This window comes from Scomber japonicus, chromosome 11 (assembly GCF_027409825.1).
Source record: "Scomber japonicus isolate fScoJap1 chromosome 11, fScoJap1.pri, whole genome shotgun sequence".
Classification (NCBI taxonomy): domain Eukaryota; kingdom Metazoa; phylum Chordata; class Actinopteri; order Scombriformes; family Scombridae; genus Scomber; species Scomber japonicus.
The window spans coordinates 9215323-9229724 of record NC_070588.1 but is presented as its reverse complement, the minus strand read 5'-3'; the positions used below and the strand labels follow the sequence as shown (position 1 = coordinate 9229724).

The 14402-nt window shown below is 40.4% G+C and overlaps 1 protein-coding gene across 1 annotated transcript; it reads right to left on the bottom strand.

Moving 5' to 3' along the window:
• Positions 1 to 370: 370 nt before the first annotated feature.
• Positions 371 to 2757, bottom strand: map3k19 (mitogen-activated protein kinase kinase kinase 19). The gene is made up of 6 exons (XM_053328895.1): positions 2573 to 2757; positions 2206 to 2310; positions 1618 to 1856; positions 1215 to 1467; positions 907 to 1115; positions 371 to 742 (listed from the first exon to the last, which is right to left on the bottom strand). Exons 1-6 carry the CDS (start codon positions 2633 to 2635, stop codon positions 610 to 612), a joined length of 1002 nt encoding a protein of 333 aa, XP_053184870.1. The 5' UTR covers positions 2636 to 2757; the 3' UTR covers positions 371 to 609.
• Positions 2758 to 14402: the final 11645 nt, after the last annotated feature.

Genomic DNA, 14402 nt, shown 5'->3' with positions numbered 1-14402 from the left:
CTCTATACTAACAGTAAAGAACCTAACTGATGTGTGAATATGGAGAGATGTTACTCTGTAGAAATTCATCAGCTGTGTTTCTTCTTAGCATATGATTTAAGACACTGATTCCTCTCTGCAACATGTCAGAGGTGAAAAGGAAATAGTTCACTTTCTCAGCTCTGAAATATGTAGATTGTGAACATAAGCAATTACTTTTAATTGATAGAAATGTGTGCTACAATATCAGCAGATCCTATCAAATCGTATATTACACAGTTACAAAGACAAGGAGTGACACTAGAAATGGAAGATTGGCACAAATAGCTACAAAAAATACCAAAAATTAGTATGAAATCTGGCATATATCTAGGTGGTATTAATGCACCAGGTGAAATATATTAAAGTGCTTCTCATATTAATTTTTTTTCACACTTGATTTACTACATGTTGAGTTCAGAAGTGTCTTGGACATGAGCTCAGTGCTGCGTGCTCCCTCAACAGGCACTACTGTATCACTAGGGAGTGAGGTTACAGAAAGTCAGTCACAAAGGGTCACTTTTCCGTCACCGGTCTAGATTAAGACGTTAAATGTCACTTTGAGCTGAGTCCCTCATGGCGTAACTTCCGTTAACCGCACAGTCCATCTGGGTGATTGCAACAGATCTTTTTCTGTGTTTCCCAGGAGTTCACTGTAGTCTCATGATTGGGGATGAATGCGTGCTTCAGCAGCTGCCCCACAGATGGCCGTAGTCTCTGGTCACTGGAGTTTGGAAAACATGGATGAAAAATTAGGAAACCTAACCCCACATTCACATTAGATTTTTTTATTTTCATCAACAGTATGTGAGTATGTAGAATGTATTAACCATACATTAGACTAGAGAAGCTTTTTAGCTTGAATTGATCAGGAAAACAAGTTCTCACCTTGTCAAGCAGATTTTTACAAAGTCCTTGGCACTATCTGAGAATGTGTCCGGTAGGGAGGGCATCAACCCTCTTTTAGCCCCAATGTAGAACAAAGCAGCCATCTTGTCCATGTGTGCCAGTGGTGGTTTCCCAGTGGCCATCTCAAACACTGTGCAACCCACACTCCATATATCTGATTTTCTGCCATATCCGGTCTCATTTATAACCTGAGAAGTGGAAACAACGATAACGGTCAGAATAGAGAAGTTCAGTCAAACATAGAAAGTAGAGATAAGAAGACCCCCTAAAATGAACTCCAGATGTACCTCTGGTGCCATCCAGTAAGGTGTGCCGTGGACAGACTTGAGCAGATCTCCACTGTTGCTTGCCGTGTGGTTTAGGCAGCTGAGGCGGCGTGCACAGCCAAAGTCTATGAGCTTGATGACACCAGTGGGCATCAGCATGACATTGTTTCCTTTCAGGTCACGATGAATCACCCTATTCAGGTGGAGGTAGGCCACTCCATCCAGGATCTGATGGGTGTACAGGGCTAGAACACGCTCGGGCAGAGGACCAAATCTGGAGGCCATGAAAGAGGGAAATTTGTGTTAAATATGTTTTATTGTTTGTTCCTGCTATGATATTTTGTCACAAATGAGGCATTGGTACAGCTCAGTTCCTCAATAGATTCATCTTGATAAATGATCAACTTGTCTTTATCAGGCTAACCTGTGGAGGATGCTAGCAATGGATCCTCCGGGGATGTACTCCATGAAGATAGAAACCACATGCTGATAGAGCGAGGTCCCCAAGAAGCCCACAATGTTGGTGTGTCTAAGGGTTTTAAGGAGCTCCACTTCCCCCTGCAGACGACCGTACTCCCTCTTTGCAGACTCCGGGTCAGAGGCGTCTAAGCTCACCTGCTTCACAGCTATCAGTTGGCCCTGGCCGGTCAGGCCACAGTACACCTGGTAAGAAGGCAGCAGTTTGCCAGAGTTAGTCAAGCATCCTTGCTTGTTGCTTTACCTGCTTTGACTCTAGAGTATATAGTTGTAGGAATACATAAGAAAATGGCATGTTATTGAGAATTTTTGCAAATTGAAAAAACAATTTGACACTTTTTTCTTATAATGTGAAGCATATTGCACCACCATTTCTGTATATTATCCTAAAACTAATTGTTAAATACATATAAATCAAGGACAATATAAAACCTTGCAAAGAGATGCGTAGAGAAATCATTTGTTCAGTTTAAATGTGTTATTAGTATATTTTCTGTCAGGTTATTCATTTATTTATCTAAATTAGAATACTTACCGTCCCATAGGCTCCCCTGCCAAGTACTTCACCCTTTGTCCATGAGATGGTGTCATTTACAACCAACCCAAAGCTAAGCAGAGCTGCATTGTCTACAGAAGTAACCTGCAAATAAAAAACACAAAATAATGAGTTGTAAATATGTTGTACATGTACATAACAATTCTGAATCATGTTACGATGTAATTATAATTCTTTTGGTTTTGGTTTTGGTCTCAGGATATGTCATAGTTGACATGGCATGTATCAGTATGCAGAGTTAAAAATGTGTTATCAAGTCTTAGTTTTTATCATTCATTAGGTAGTTGTAATGATGAGAAAGTTTATGCGCAAGTTTTTCAAATTAACACTTTGCTATCAAGTTTACCTCAGGATATGCATTTCTCCCCAATACAGGATTGTCTTCTCTTTCAGACTCCTCTTTGCTCATTTCCAGGTTTTCAGGACACGGACCTGTGAATCCATCTTTCTCATCCAATGAGATCAGCTCCTCAGCCAGACATTGCAGCAGGTCATCTGTAAGGGGCCCGTCCCCCACCTCATCCAGAAACTTCTGATAAACTGGTGATATAATGGTGTAGAGACTGCTACTAGAAGAGGTCCAAATGTCAGTGTTTGGCTGTTGGGGGCTTTGACGAAACACAGGCTCAGGAAACGGTTGGTCAGGGTTTCCTGTTGGTGTTTTGATGTCTGCTGAATTCACTTTAGTTTCTTTCATGTTCATACGTCTATTATTATCCACGTGATAGGAAGTTGTAGGCGTGGTCGATGTTTTGTCATCAGATTTGAATGTTTCAGACTCATACCAAGAAAGAGCCTCCTGTATGGTAGATAACACATGACTGTCAATCTTTTCTTGAGCACTGTTATGACAAATCTCACCGTCTTTACTGAGAGTTAACTCAGCCTCAAGTTTAGGAACATTCTCCCTTTTGTTTAGGCCCTTCTTTGATAAAGGTGTGAGGTGAGGTTTCACCCTGGAGGACACAGGTTTCGCTTTGCTTTTAGCTGAAGCCACCATTCTCTCCCCGGGGCTTCTTCTCAGCTTACTCTGTGCTTGTTTCACAGGTCGGTGTTTGACTTTATGGCTGTTCTGTTGTGTCTTTCTAGACGGAGCAGACTGTACTTGTCTGTCCTTTGTTTTCTCACAGGAGCTGGAAACTCGAAGATTATCATAGATTGGACCAGCAAACATCTCGTAGATAGCTGGTCCTTCATCCCTACTCTGGATCTGCTGAAACATGTCTTTGTATGTGATGTAGTCCACAGCAGATTTAGACCTGGGCGTCATTGCTACACAGGGTCTCTTAAACTGCCAGGTGCTCTTCAGCGCCTTTTCTGTTGGATGCTGTTGTGCTCTGTTGTTATTCATCTTGTCCGGATTTGCTTTTTTGCTCTGTGGATGATCAATGACCTTCTTTCGTGGCGATGGGGTTTCAGAGTTACAATGAGCAGCTTTTACAGATTTAAGCTTTGATTTTGCTGAAGTGACTGTGGCTTCTCTGCTAATAATTAGCTCAGAGCTTTTCCTGGTTTTATCTTTGACTTGTGTGGAAAGTGACGAATACTTTGGATTGTTTTTGGATCTATTCCTACTTGGGATGCTTCGGTCTTTGTGTGCTAATATGTTGAAGGACTGGTTGGTTTGAGTATTAGCTCTTGGTTCACAGTTAATGCTGGTTCTTCTCCCCTTGTTCCAGACTGGCTTTAGGACTTTCACCATCATTTCATCCTTCCTAGGACCAATGTCTAACATTGCAAGCTTTGCAGTTGGAGTACAGAACAGTGATTTTCCCAAAGGATCACTCGTATTTAACTTTACACCCTCAGCACAATGAAGGATTGGGCTGTCTACCTGGAGATCATGTGCTGCTGTAGTTTTATTGGCAATGATGTCCTTCATTGTTTTCTCTGCCTGCTCTATATGCCGCACTTCATTTCTGTAATTCCCTGCAGAGCATCCACTAGCATCATTGTGGTCATTATTTATAGTAAATGTAATTTCATGGCCAATTTCCTCCATAGACTTTGATGTGATAGGTATTTCATTGTTCACAGTGTCTTTAGTATGATCCATAGTGTGGTCTTGTTTTACATAGTTACATTTTATAAATGACTGACAGTCAACAGGCTCTTTTGTGCAATTAATATTTTTGGCTTTCTCATCACAGTGTGAATTTATAGCTTCTTCTGTGCTGGGCGAATCATTTGTGTGACTGATAGGCTCTCCGTTCTGGATATGTGCTGATCTGCTGATCGGTGGTATATGACCGATCTTTGATAGAACTTTAAAATGATATCCCTTCTTTCCACTCCCACACTCAGTGTCCACATCAGTGCAGTTCACATCTTTTGAATCCTTCAAAAACCTGTCCTCAATGAACTTCAGATGGCTGTCTTCTGACGCTCTTTCGTGTAGATCCCTCGCATCTTCCTCATCCTCGTCCTCCAGATCGATGGAACTCTGGCTGCTGCTACTGGACCCACTCTCCTCGCTGCCACCCTTAGTGGTGAGAGGGCCAATACGTGGGCTGCCCCAGGACAGCCTCTCTCTCCTCAGCCGGGTCCTGGAGCAAAGAGGGCTCTGGCTGATAGGCTTCAGGGGAATGTGGTGCTTTAACACTGGCAGAGCAGCGCTGCCTGTAGGCCTGCCGTCCAGCGGTGCCAACAGTTTGGGTGTGCGGGGAAGAGCATTGGGGTGCAGAGCTGGCAAAAGACCCTGTGAGAACTGCAGAAAACAGTGACATCAACAGCAATATGTTATTTAGTACAATTCAGTGATATATGAAAAGAAAAATAGCTGAATTTAATAAAATGATGTTTTTTGGTCTAAACCCACCTTTTGCTGATTAGTGGTTTCATGACAACCGCGCCCTGCAGACAGACAAGAATATACATTTTAAATTACAAGCAAGTATCATCACATTCATTTTATTTATTACTATTTCATCTTTCACTATCATGCCTTTTTAAAATATCTAACATAAGACTGAAAATAAAACGTTACTCCTCCTTTGATCTTTGTGTCAAATAAAAACTCTGCTGGTCTTATACCAAGGTTTGTGCATTTTTAGCTGTATTCATAAAGTACATACGGCTCTGGATATGTGTCCCAGCCTGGATCATAGTGGTCGGACACTGTAGCGGTTCCATGATGCTGGGAGCTGATTGACTGAGCTTGGTGGGCTCAGCCACAGACAGCAGGCTAGAGGAGGATGAAGATGCAGCAAAACCACTTCTTTTTCTCTGTCTATTTGGGACAAATTAGAATAAGAGCTTAATGATTTTGTGTAAGCGCCATAGCTGTGTTGTGTTTTGTTTAAAAAAGTCTGTAAAGGGATAAATAAGATTTTCACTGCCCTATAGCACTTAATGTATAATGTCATTGTTGATCAAATATTAATACTTTTATATTTGCTTTGGAAGAATAATGACTTGTGTTATACTCTTGCCACAGTAATTCAAAGTGGTGGGGAGGTGGCATTAAGCTTGAAATCCTGGATCAGGTCCACAGAATGTGGTTCACAGAGCGAATTAAAAAGAGTGCTGCAAGTATCAAAGACTCAGTGTGGGCATCGGTAAAGACTAATTGAAAAAACCTACTCTTCTTTTAGTCGACTTCATTCTATATTTAATTTTCACCAACCACACAGCAGTATTTTTCACTCCATCTTTGTGTAACAATCTGCTATTTATTTGGCTTTCCTAAATAAAGTTCCTAAATAAATCTTCCTGTGCTAAAACACAGGAAGCTTTTTAAAGGCAGTACTCATAAAAGCTAAAAGCTGAGTCCAGCTACAGTATATACCTGTGTGTAGGGGGTACAGGCAGGCAAGGGGTCCGCGCTGTCAGCAAGCCAGATGAGGAAGAAGGATCCACATGGCCCCAGCGTCTGTTGTGGCTCAGGCTTGGCAGAGACAAACCTCCTCTGATAATTGGGGAAAACACAGAATACTTATATGGCTAATCCTGTCTTATAGAGGAAGAGGGTACACTTACTTAGGGAAGCTTGTTGTCTTATTAACAATAATACAGTAACAAGAAAGAGGTTTTGATGAGTTATATTGCTTTGTGCTGAAGTGAAGATAAAGCCACAAGCCTCATTTTCCCCTCATTTATCTTTTTCTAGACCCTAATGCTATGAAATTAGAGACCTGCTCAAAGACCTTTATTCTCCTTGGATTTGATTCAGTGGTGAGAGTTCCACATAACAGACAATGGGCTGATTCACCAAACCCCTCTCTCCCCGTTTCTCTGTTTGTATCCTGTTCAGGTAGAACAGGTTGTCCTCTGGACACGGTGGCAGATGTCTGCATACAGATCTGGGAGTGTAACCGGAGAGGACACTCTTCTACTGTTGGTGTAAAAATAAGAGGCAGTCGTTGACTAGCCTGGTCAGTGTGTACTGTGTATACAAGTGACTGTGTGTTGGGGAGGGGGGGTGTTAACTGTACGCACATATGTTGGTGTTTGTAGTTACGTATGAACAGATGTAGATGTGTTCATGTGGTAGCACTGCTAAATAATACTTGAAGCTTCACCATCTTCTAATTGATTCGTTTTTAATAGCTACACTGATACACATTCAAAAGTGAGACTTCACCCACCTGCTTCCCGTCCCTGCATCCCGGTAAGCTTGCCTGAGGTCTGTCAGTGTTTCCATGGCGTTTTGGAAACGCAGGGGGATCCCCTTATCTGCTACCAACACACACACACACACACACACAAACACACACACAGTTACACCCAACAATCCCTTTTCCATTACATTCACTCAGTGTTCAATATTAGACAACCCATATTTGTGGCTAAATAAAACATCACTGTCCACATTCAAAATATCTGTTTAAAAGGATAAAAATCTATCAATGAAACTGAAAACCAACCAGCTAATAAATAAATAAAATGTATATAGCACTACAGGAAAACTGATTAAAGTGGTTTCTGGAGCGGTTTTATGGTCCGTGAGTCCATCAGTACTAAAGAACAATGTTACTTGGAGATTTCTTATCTTTAGGAAACACCTGTCAGTATGTGCACAGTGTATTTCTAGATCTCAAACCCAAATCCCAACATCAGACTGAGCTCTGATAACTATTGATGAGAACACATGTGCATTACATGTTTTGGTCACTAAAACTTTCATTAATGAGAACAGCACTACTGCAATACTACCCATAGATAACATACATGTGTTGTTATAGAAAATATAATGATACAATGGCCATTACCTTTTTTGAGCCTGTTGGTCCACTCTGCTCCCATATCAACACCCCTTTAAGTTACTTTAAGTACTAATGATTACACCTCTATTCTGTCTTTGCTTTCTGTATTTTCTGTATCTCCATCCCTCACCGAAACAAATATTTTTGCTTTTTCTGACTTATCTCTCACATTCTGTCTGTTTCTCTCTGAGTGTCTGAACCATGCTGTTTTGACTGAAGTAAAAAACAAGCAGGCAGTTCTCTCTCAGCTGAGAGGTGGTATTGTGAGTGAGTGAGACCCCTCCTTCCCAACATCATTCCTCTCACCCGGTCACGCCTCCTTCACTCCCCTCCCTTTAGAAGGTGATTTGATCTGTTGGCCTATTTGGGATGCTGACCAGTTTTTCTTTGTCACTGCCTAAAAACTCTAATCTGTTTAAAGTAGTTAGCTGACGTCCCAGACACATATATCATCTTAAGAATAAATCAAACACCACAGGGTATTTTATTGCTGATTAATGTTGTGTTTCCTTTATCCCTTTTGTCCTCTGGGAGCAAAGGCACAAAGAAAAACATTGCTCCAATTTCAAAACATCGACAGTCCACGGCTTATTCCACTAAACCCCAAGAGTCCAAGAAAGAGTCCTTAATTCATTTGTTTCTTTTCTTTGTCCACATGCTTATAATAAAATAAAAAATGAGAAAACATACCTTGGTTAAGGTCTTTGTGATGGTCAGATTGAGCAAGACTCCCTGGAGACTCTAGCACTTCCTGCAAGGGACAACAGTAAACAAACCATATAACCCCTGAAAAACATGTTTCCAAAAGCTGTGGCTAGTAGGAATATTTGAAAAAAGGCTATGAGTTAATTAATATAAGATTAATATAAAAATGTTTATGATGCTTCAATAAATGTTTTATTAAAGTCTCTCCAGAATGCAGCATCAAGGGGAGATCTTTAAAAAAGAAACCAAAACACAGGACATTTAATTTAACATTGTGTGTTAAATCAACTAATGGTTCAGTCACAGTTCATATGATGCAGCTTTTGTACAGGTACGGAAACAAAGCCTTAGATATAGCTCTCTCAATAGTTTAGATGTCAGTTTTATAAATAACAATCTAATATATAAATAACAAAATAATATATATAACAATTAATGATTTTGATGTATATCATATTTCATGTTTTAGTTTTAGCACTGTAATGTACACATACACTACACTACTACAGCTCTACAAGCTTTCCCCGTAAACCACCTGCTGTTCATCTCCAGCTAACCAGCTGCCTGCTTGTCTGCTCCTTCTTTAGGGACACCCATAATATGATAGTATGGCAGCTAAGTGTCAACTACACAGAGCGCCCCTCCTCCATACTCCCTCTCTCTCTCTCTCTCTCTGTCTCTCTCTTTCTCTAACACACAAGCACACACATCTAAACAACCAGTTACTGCTTCCACATATTTGTCTTCTTAGTGACCACTCACTGCCAGTTTTTCTGTGTGTGTCTGTTAATTGTGGCTACTTGAGAGCCTCAGCCACTTTGTGCCCATCAGTGAACCACACAGACCAGTTAGTCAAGAGTGTGCACTCACACAAACACTTGAGTACAGCACAAATTAAAAGCTCTTCACCCTCCTTCGTCGAGTCAATGCAGTGTAATCTGTAGGTGTATGGAATTAACTCAATATTCAAATCATTGAAGAGATTTGAAGGCTCATTTTAAGGCACTAAAATGAGCCTTCAAATCTGGACAGTTCAGTTCAGTAAATGATTGTGGACAAGCATCCTCTCTCCCAAAGCTGAACCACACAGACAGGAGCCTTGACATCTTGATATAGAAATGACATTTTCAAGCATTTTCCTCAAGAATGATTTGCAGTTTGAAATGTTTGAAACTTACCCCACTGTGGCTGTACAGCAAAACCCGGTGGTGATGGATTGGTGTCTGAGTCAGGGAGACTGCTGTCGACTGATCAGTATAAAGACTCTCAAGGTCCAACTCTAAGTCCAAATCTCCAAGCTCTGAGTCCAGCTCTTGGCAAAAAGAGTATTTGTCCAGTGCCAGGGGTGTCACCAGGGTGGCATCTGCACAAACACAAAACTAATTTTAAGTTAAAAAAAATCAAACGCTCTTTCGCAACAGCCAAGAACAGAGCAGGTCAGGCATTTAAAGACTTAAAATCCATGTTTGGGAGTGCAGGGTGCACAGTGCTGCACCCTGAGCTGTTTACACAAGGTGGGGAGTAAGTCAGAAGCAATAAAAGTCTGTTGTACCTTTCTCTATTTTTTCATCTCTATTCTCCCTCTTCTATGTGTCACCTTGTTTCTGTGTTTCTATGCTTGATACAAACTGCGACTCACCCATGAAGGCACTCAGGACTGTGGTGGTGGCTCACACATACACAAACAAGCCTTTCTTATACATAACTCCCACATAAGTGTAGGCTTTCAGTCCAACTGCAGAGGTTTTACTGTGAAAAACAGGATTATGAATGAACTCAGAACGCTGTGTTTGTGTGTATGCTTGTGAAAGAGAGAAAAAAAGTGTGCACCGCATACAAGTCATTTAGAGGAGTGTACTTGTGCATTTATTTTTTACATGGATAATTCTCATTCACACTCAGCATTTAATGAGTGACTGATCATTGAATCAGTAACCAAAGTGAAACAGGCAACATGAGGAAGTGAAAAGATTTGAAACCAATTCCATTTTCTAATTCAGTCTAATATGCAGGCAACAACACCAAAGATGATTAACAGAAAAACAGATTAGGTGAAAAATGCGTTCAAGGCTACCCATCACTTTTATATTTCTCTCAGTTTCAATGTTTTATTTTAAGACCATGCAGTTGTGTGTGAATCTGTATAGAAAAGCATGCAACTGAGCACAAAAGCTGGTGGTTGAAAAAAAAGTGTTGTAGTGGCAGCTTGTGTGCTTTTCATTTTACAGAAACTTATTGTTGACTGAATAATCATCATAATCAGATTATTCTTATTATTGTGAGAAAAACATAAGAATGGGCAAATAACTGGATAATCCTTTCCCCTTTTCCCAAAGCAGATCACATGCACTGAATTAAGATCTGAATTTTCCAGGAACTTTCAATTGTGAACCAAAAAAGCCTTAAGTCCTCTGAATAATGCTAATTTACATATGCTGCGTGTGTGTGTACCTCTGTGATTTAGGACCTCAAGCATCATGTGAATGATCTCCTCCTTCAGAGGGCTGTTGATGTTAGCAGCGTAGTGAAGAGCAGAACAACCGCTGTCGTCTCGAACCCGCAGATCACTGATCAAGAAGTTGAAAGACAAACGGAACAAATGTGTTTTACTTTAAACTAAATGTGTGTTCCTGTGTCATATACATTTCCTTTTGGTTTGTTAATCTGAGCCAAAATGTATTACTTGCTGTCAAAGCATGCACTTCAAGCTAAGTACACTTTTTGCTCTTAAGGATTTTAATTCAAGTTCCTACAACTAAGAGAAAACTGACTGCTGTAGAGAAAGACAAGCTTGTGTACATGTACATGCATTTGCTCATCTGTATGTATCCCATTAATGTAGCCATAAATTAATGTGTCTTTTTCTTACGCTAAAACTCTCAGCAGCTCCTTGATCACTTCCACCGGTCTGTATTCCCATGGCAACAGGGTCGCCATGCCCTCGAACAGGTCAATGTCTCTGACAGCAAGCATCACAGATGTCACTCCGTCGCTATTAGGAACATTCACATCCACCTCGTCTGTCTGAACCTGATACATGAGGGCAGACAGACACAAACACACACACACACATTACAAACATATACAGTACATGACACACTCATCAATCATTTTGAAAGAGACAAACACAGATGCAACAGACACAGATGTCCCCTAGCACTTGATTTACACAATATGCAAATTAACTTTAACTTTCCTAAAGTAATAATAATCAGTTTTTCTAGATTAAATTAATTACTTACTAACTAATAATGTTTTGAGAAGAAATAAGTTAATGCATAACTATGTTTAATTTAGAAACTTGTTTTTTTTCTATCTCAGGAACTTAATTAATGTTTAATGAAGTTTTATTTTAAACATTTTGTATAGACAGAAGTAATATGACTCCAGCCATTCATTGTCATTCTTTCATGGTGTCATCCAAACACAGTGTACCTATTGGCTGCACTCTTACTGCACTCTTACTGTTTAATATATTTAATGTAAAACTCTCTGTAAAATGTTTACTGGAGGTCAATTTGGCCTGTATGTATTACAAATTCTTCAAATCATCCTTTATGATTTAAACAAGTAAAAGAAGTCCGAATGCTACAGCAGTACATTCGGTTGTTATTCAACTATGTGCTGGTAATTTAAACCCATTCACAGAAAACCATGTGATGATAAATATCAAATTTCCAGTTACACAAAGTCACACAAGGACACGATAAGACTGTCGGGCCTGTTTGTTGGTCTGGGCTGATGATTATGACTGAATACATTTCATGTTCTTTTTTTTCTTTTTTTTTTACCAAAGAACCACTTCATAAAGCCTGTGAGCTGGTAATATGATTATTACATTATTACAATCAGGTTTTTTAAAACTATTTTAGAGGTTTGTGCATGTTTTCAGTCAAGGGTCCACTCTTTGTTTGGTTCAAACACAATGAAAACATCCTACTACTGCTGTCATTTGGAGGTTTTAGATAAAAAATGATCAACCGATCTGAATGGTTTCCACACACTACATTTAAACTGAATAATTATGTTTTATTAATATAAAATCTTTGTTGTCAGTCTGTGTGGATGTCTTACCAACAGGTGCTGTAAGGAGTGCAGGTCTCCCTGCCAGGCAGCCTGCAGCAGCTGTGCCTGGGGATGCAGATGAGGCCTCGAAATCCACCCCAACACTTTTTCCAGGAGCTCAGTAGAGCTTAGGTGGAGCGCTGTCTGCTGGCTGCTGTTACACAGGGTCACATCAGACCCGCTCCTCAGCAACTGCTGTACCACCTGTGAACAAGAAGAACAGTCAATGAAACAAAAGAGAAAATGACCAGACTTGTCATACATAGATTTAGTAGATTTAAATGTAGAAGTGAGTTAAATTACACTACATGAGGTAAAATATAAATTAAACACCAATAAAATAACTGTGTTCATTTTTACTATTAATACTCTTTAGCAGAAGTATTCCAGTGTTTCTAGGATACTTTGAGGATGTGGAAGTTTCACTGTGATTTATTTAACTTTACAGGGACTCATGGGGGGCATCTCCCCTGAGGCCTCCCACCAGTAAGTCATCTGCTTGTTTTGAAAAAAGGCTCCCCGAGAGGATGCAGAGGAGTTACATAAAGAGCAGTATTCACGTTGAGCTCACATGCACATAAACACATGTCATTGTTACTGGCAGGAAAAATACAGCCTCTCATATGAGAATTGTTTTGCCCCCCTCCACCCACGCACCCAAACCTCTGCTCACCTGCAGGGTTTTACCGGTAAACAATAACAGATAGGTTAAAGACAACGCAGAACAATTATTTCACAAACATCACACCTCCATCCTAAGCTTTCTCTGTCACACACACACACACACACACACACATAGACATACAGTACATAGCTTACCTCAGTCTCACCCTTATAACAAGCATGAATAAGGGGAGTGCATCCTTGCTCCTCCTCATCCTCAGTGTCGGAGACCTCCACCTCCTCTTGATCCTCCACCTCTTGTCCCAGGCTCACCACCTCATTTTCTTCCTCCTGCTCTATTTGCACCACCTCACCAATGCTCTTCCAACTTCTCTGTCTCTTCTCATTTCTCTCCATGATTCCCTGTCAGATCCGTGTGAACTATAGTCAGAGAAGAGATGAAGTTCTAACAGCTCAGTGTCTCAGGTTGTCTGTATGTTTGTTTGTGTGATGTTAGTGAGGTGATGTAAGTCTCTAATGATCGCCTGAACCCCCCCAGAGACAACACAGAGGGCGTGACAGTAATTATCGTGTCACATTACTGTTCGTGAGTCATCGTAATGTGCATCATTATGCATTAAATGAGCTTTTTCACTTGTGTGTGTGCAGGGATCACATAGGCTACGTGTGTGTGCAAGATAGCCATGGTTTTTTTTTAAGGGTTAAACTTCTTCTGGTGTTAAGTATGAAAACACTAACAGAGCAACAGTGAAGAGGTTTTAAAAACTGCCTTTTAGAGCACATGAAGGAATTTTGTGCACATTGAATTAAAGAGTTTAACCCCCTTGATTGGTGATTGTCAGCAGCTTTAGAATAAGACTAAAAACTATACATAGCAAAACAATGTTGACATGTTAATTAATTAATCTTTACTTACTGTGGTGGTGTCATTTCATTTGATTCACAAATCCAGCCATAAGTCTCAGCAAACAAGCAAACTTTAGATCCTTTTCAACAGACTCTCCACTTTAGTGTTTCCTTTCCTTTCTTCTTTTTCTCCCCTGCACGCCTCCTGCTGTACGTTTACACTTGGTTACCTTGGAGACGGACAGACAGACAGGCAGGTTTTTAAATGCCGGCAGACTGTTTGTTGCCTTGACACATTAAGACAGAGGGGGGAGCTGAAACATTAATGTTTTGCCAACATTATACTGCAATATCAATAGTTTGTGGAGTGAACTTGATTGGGGTTGGCATGAAATACTTTGCGTGCCCATAGCAACCTTTACACTTGTAAATATAATAGATTTTTTAAGGAACTTCATGCTGATTTCCAGATATTTTCCTTTTGTTTGTTTGTAGCCTGTTGGTCCCACCCACCTGTGATGCAGTTTAGCATGACGTCACTGCTGCACAGCTGGAGGAAAAGCAAAAGATAAGACAGAACTAATTGGCAACACAAGTAAGATTACTTTCCTGAGTGCAGTTACTCTTAACTGTGTGTGTGTGCGTGTGTATTTTTACCACCACTGGTTCCTCCAGTCCACATGCCGATGTGTCCTTGGGCAAGACACTTAACTCCAAATTGCTCCCGTTGCT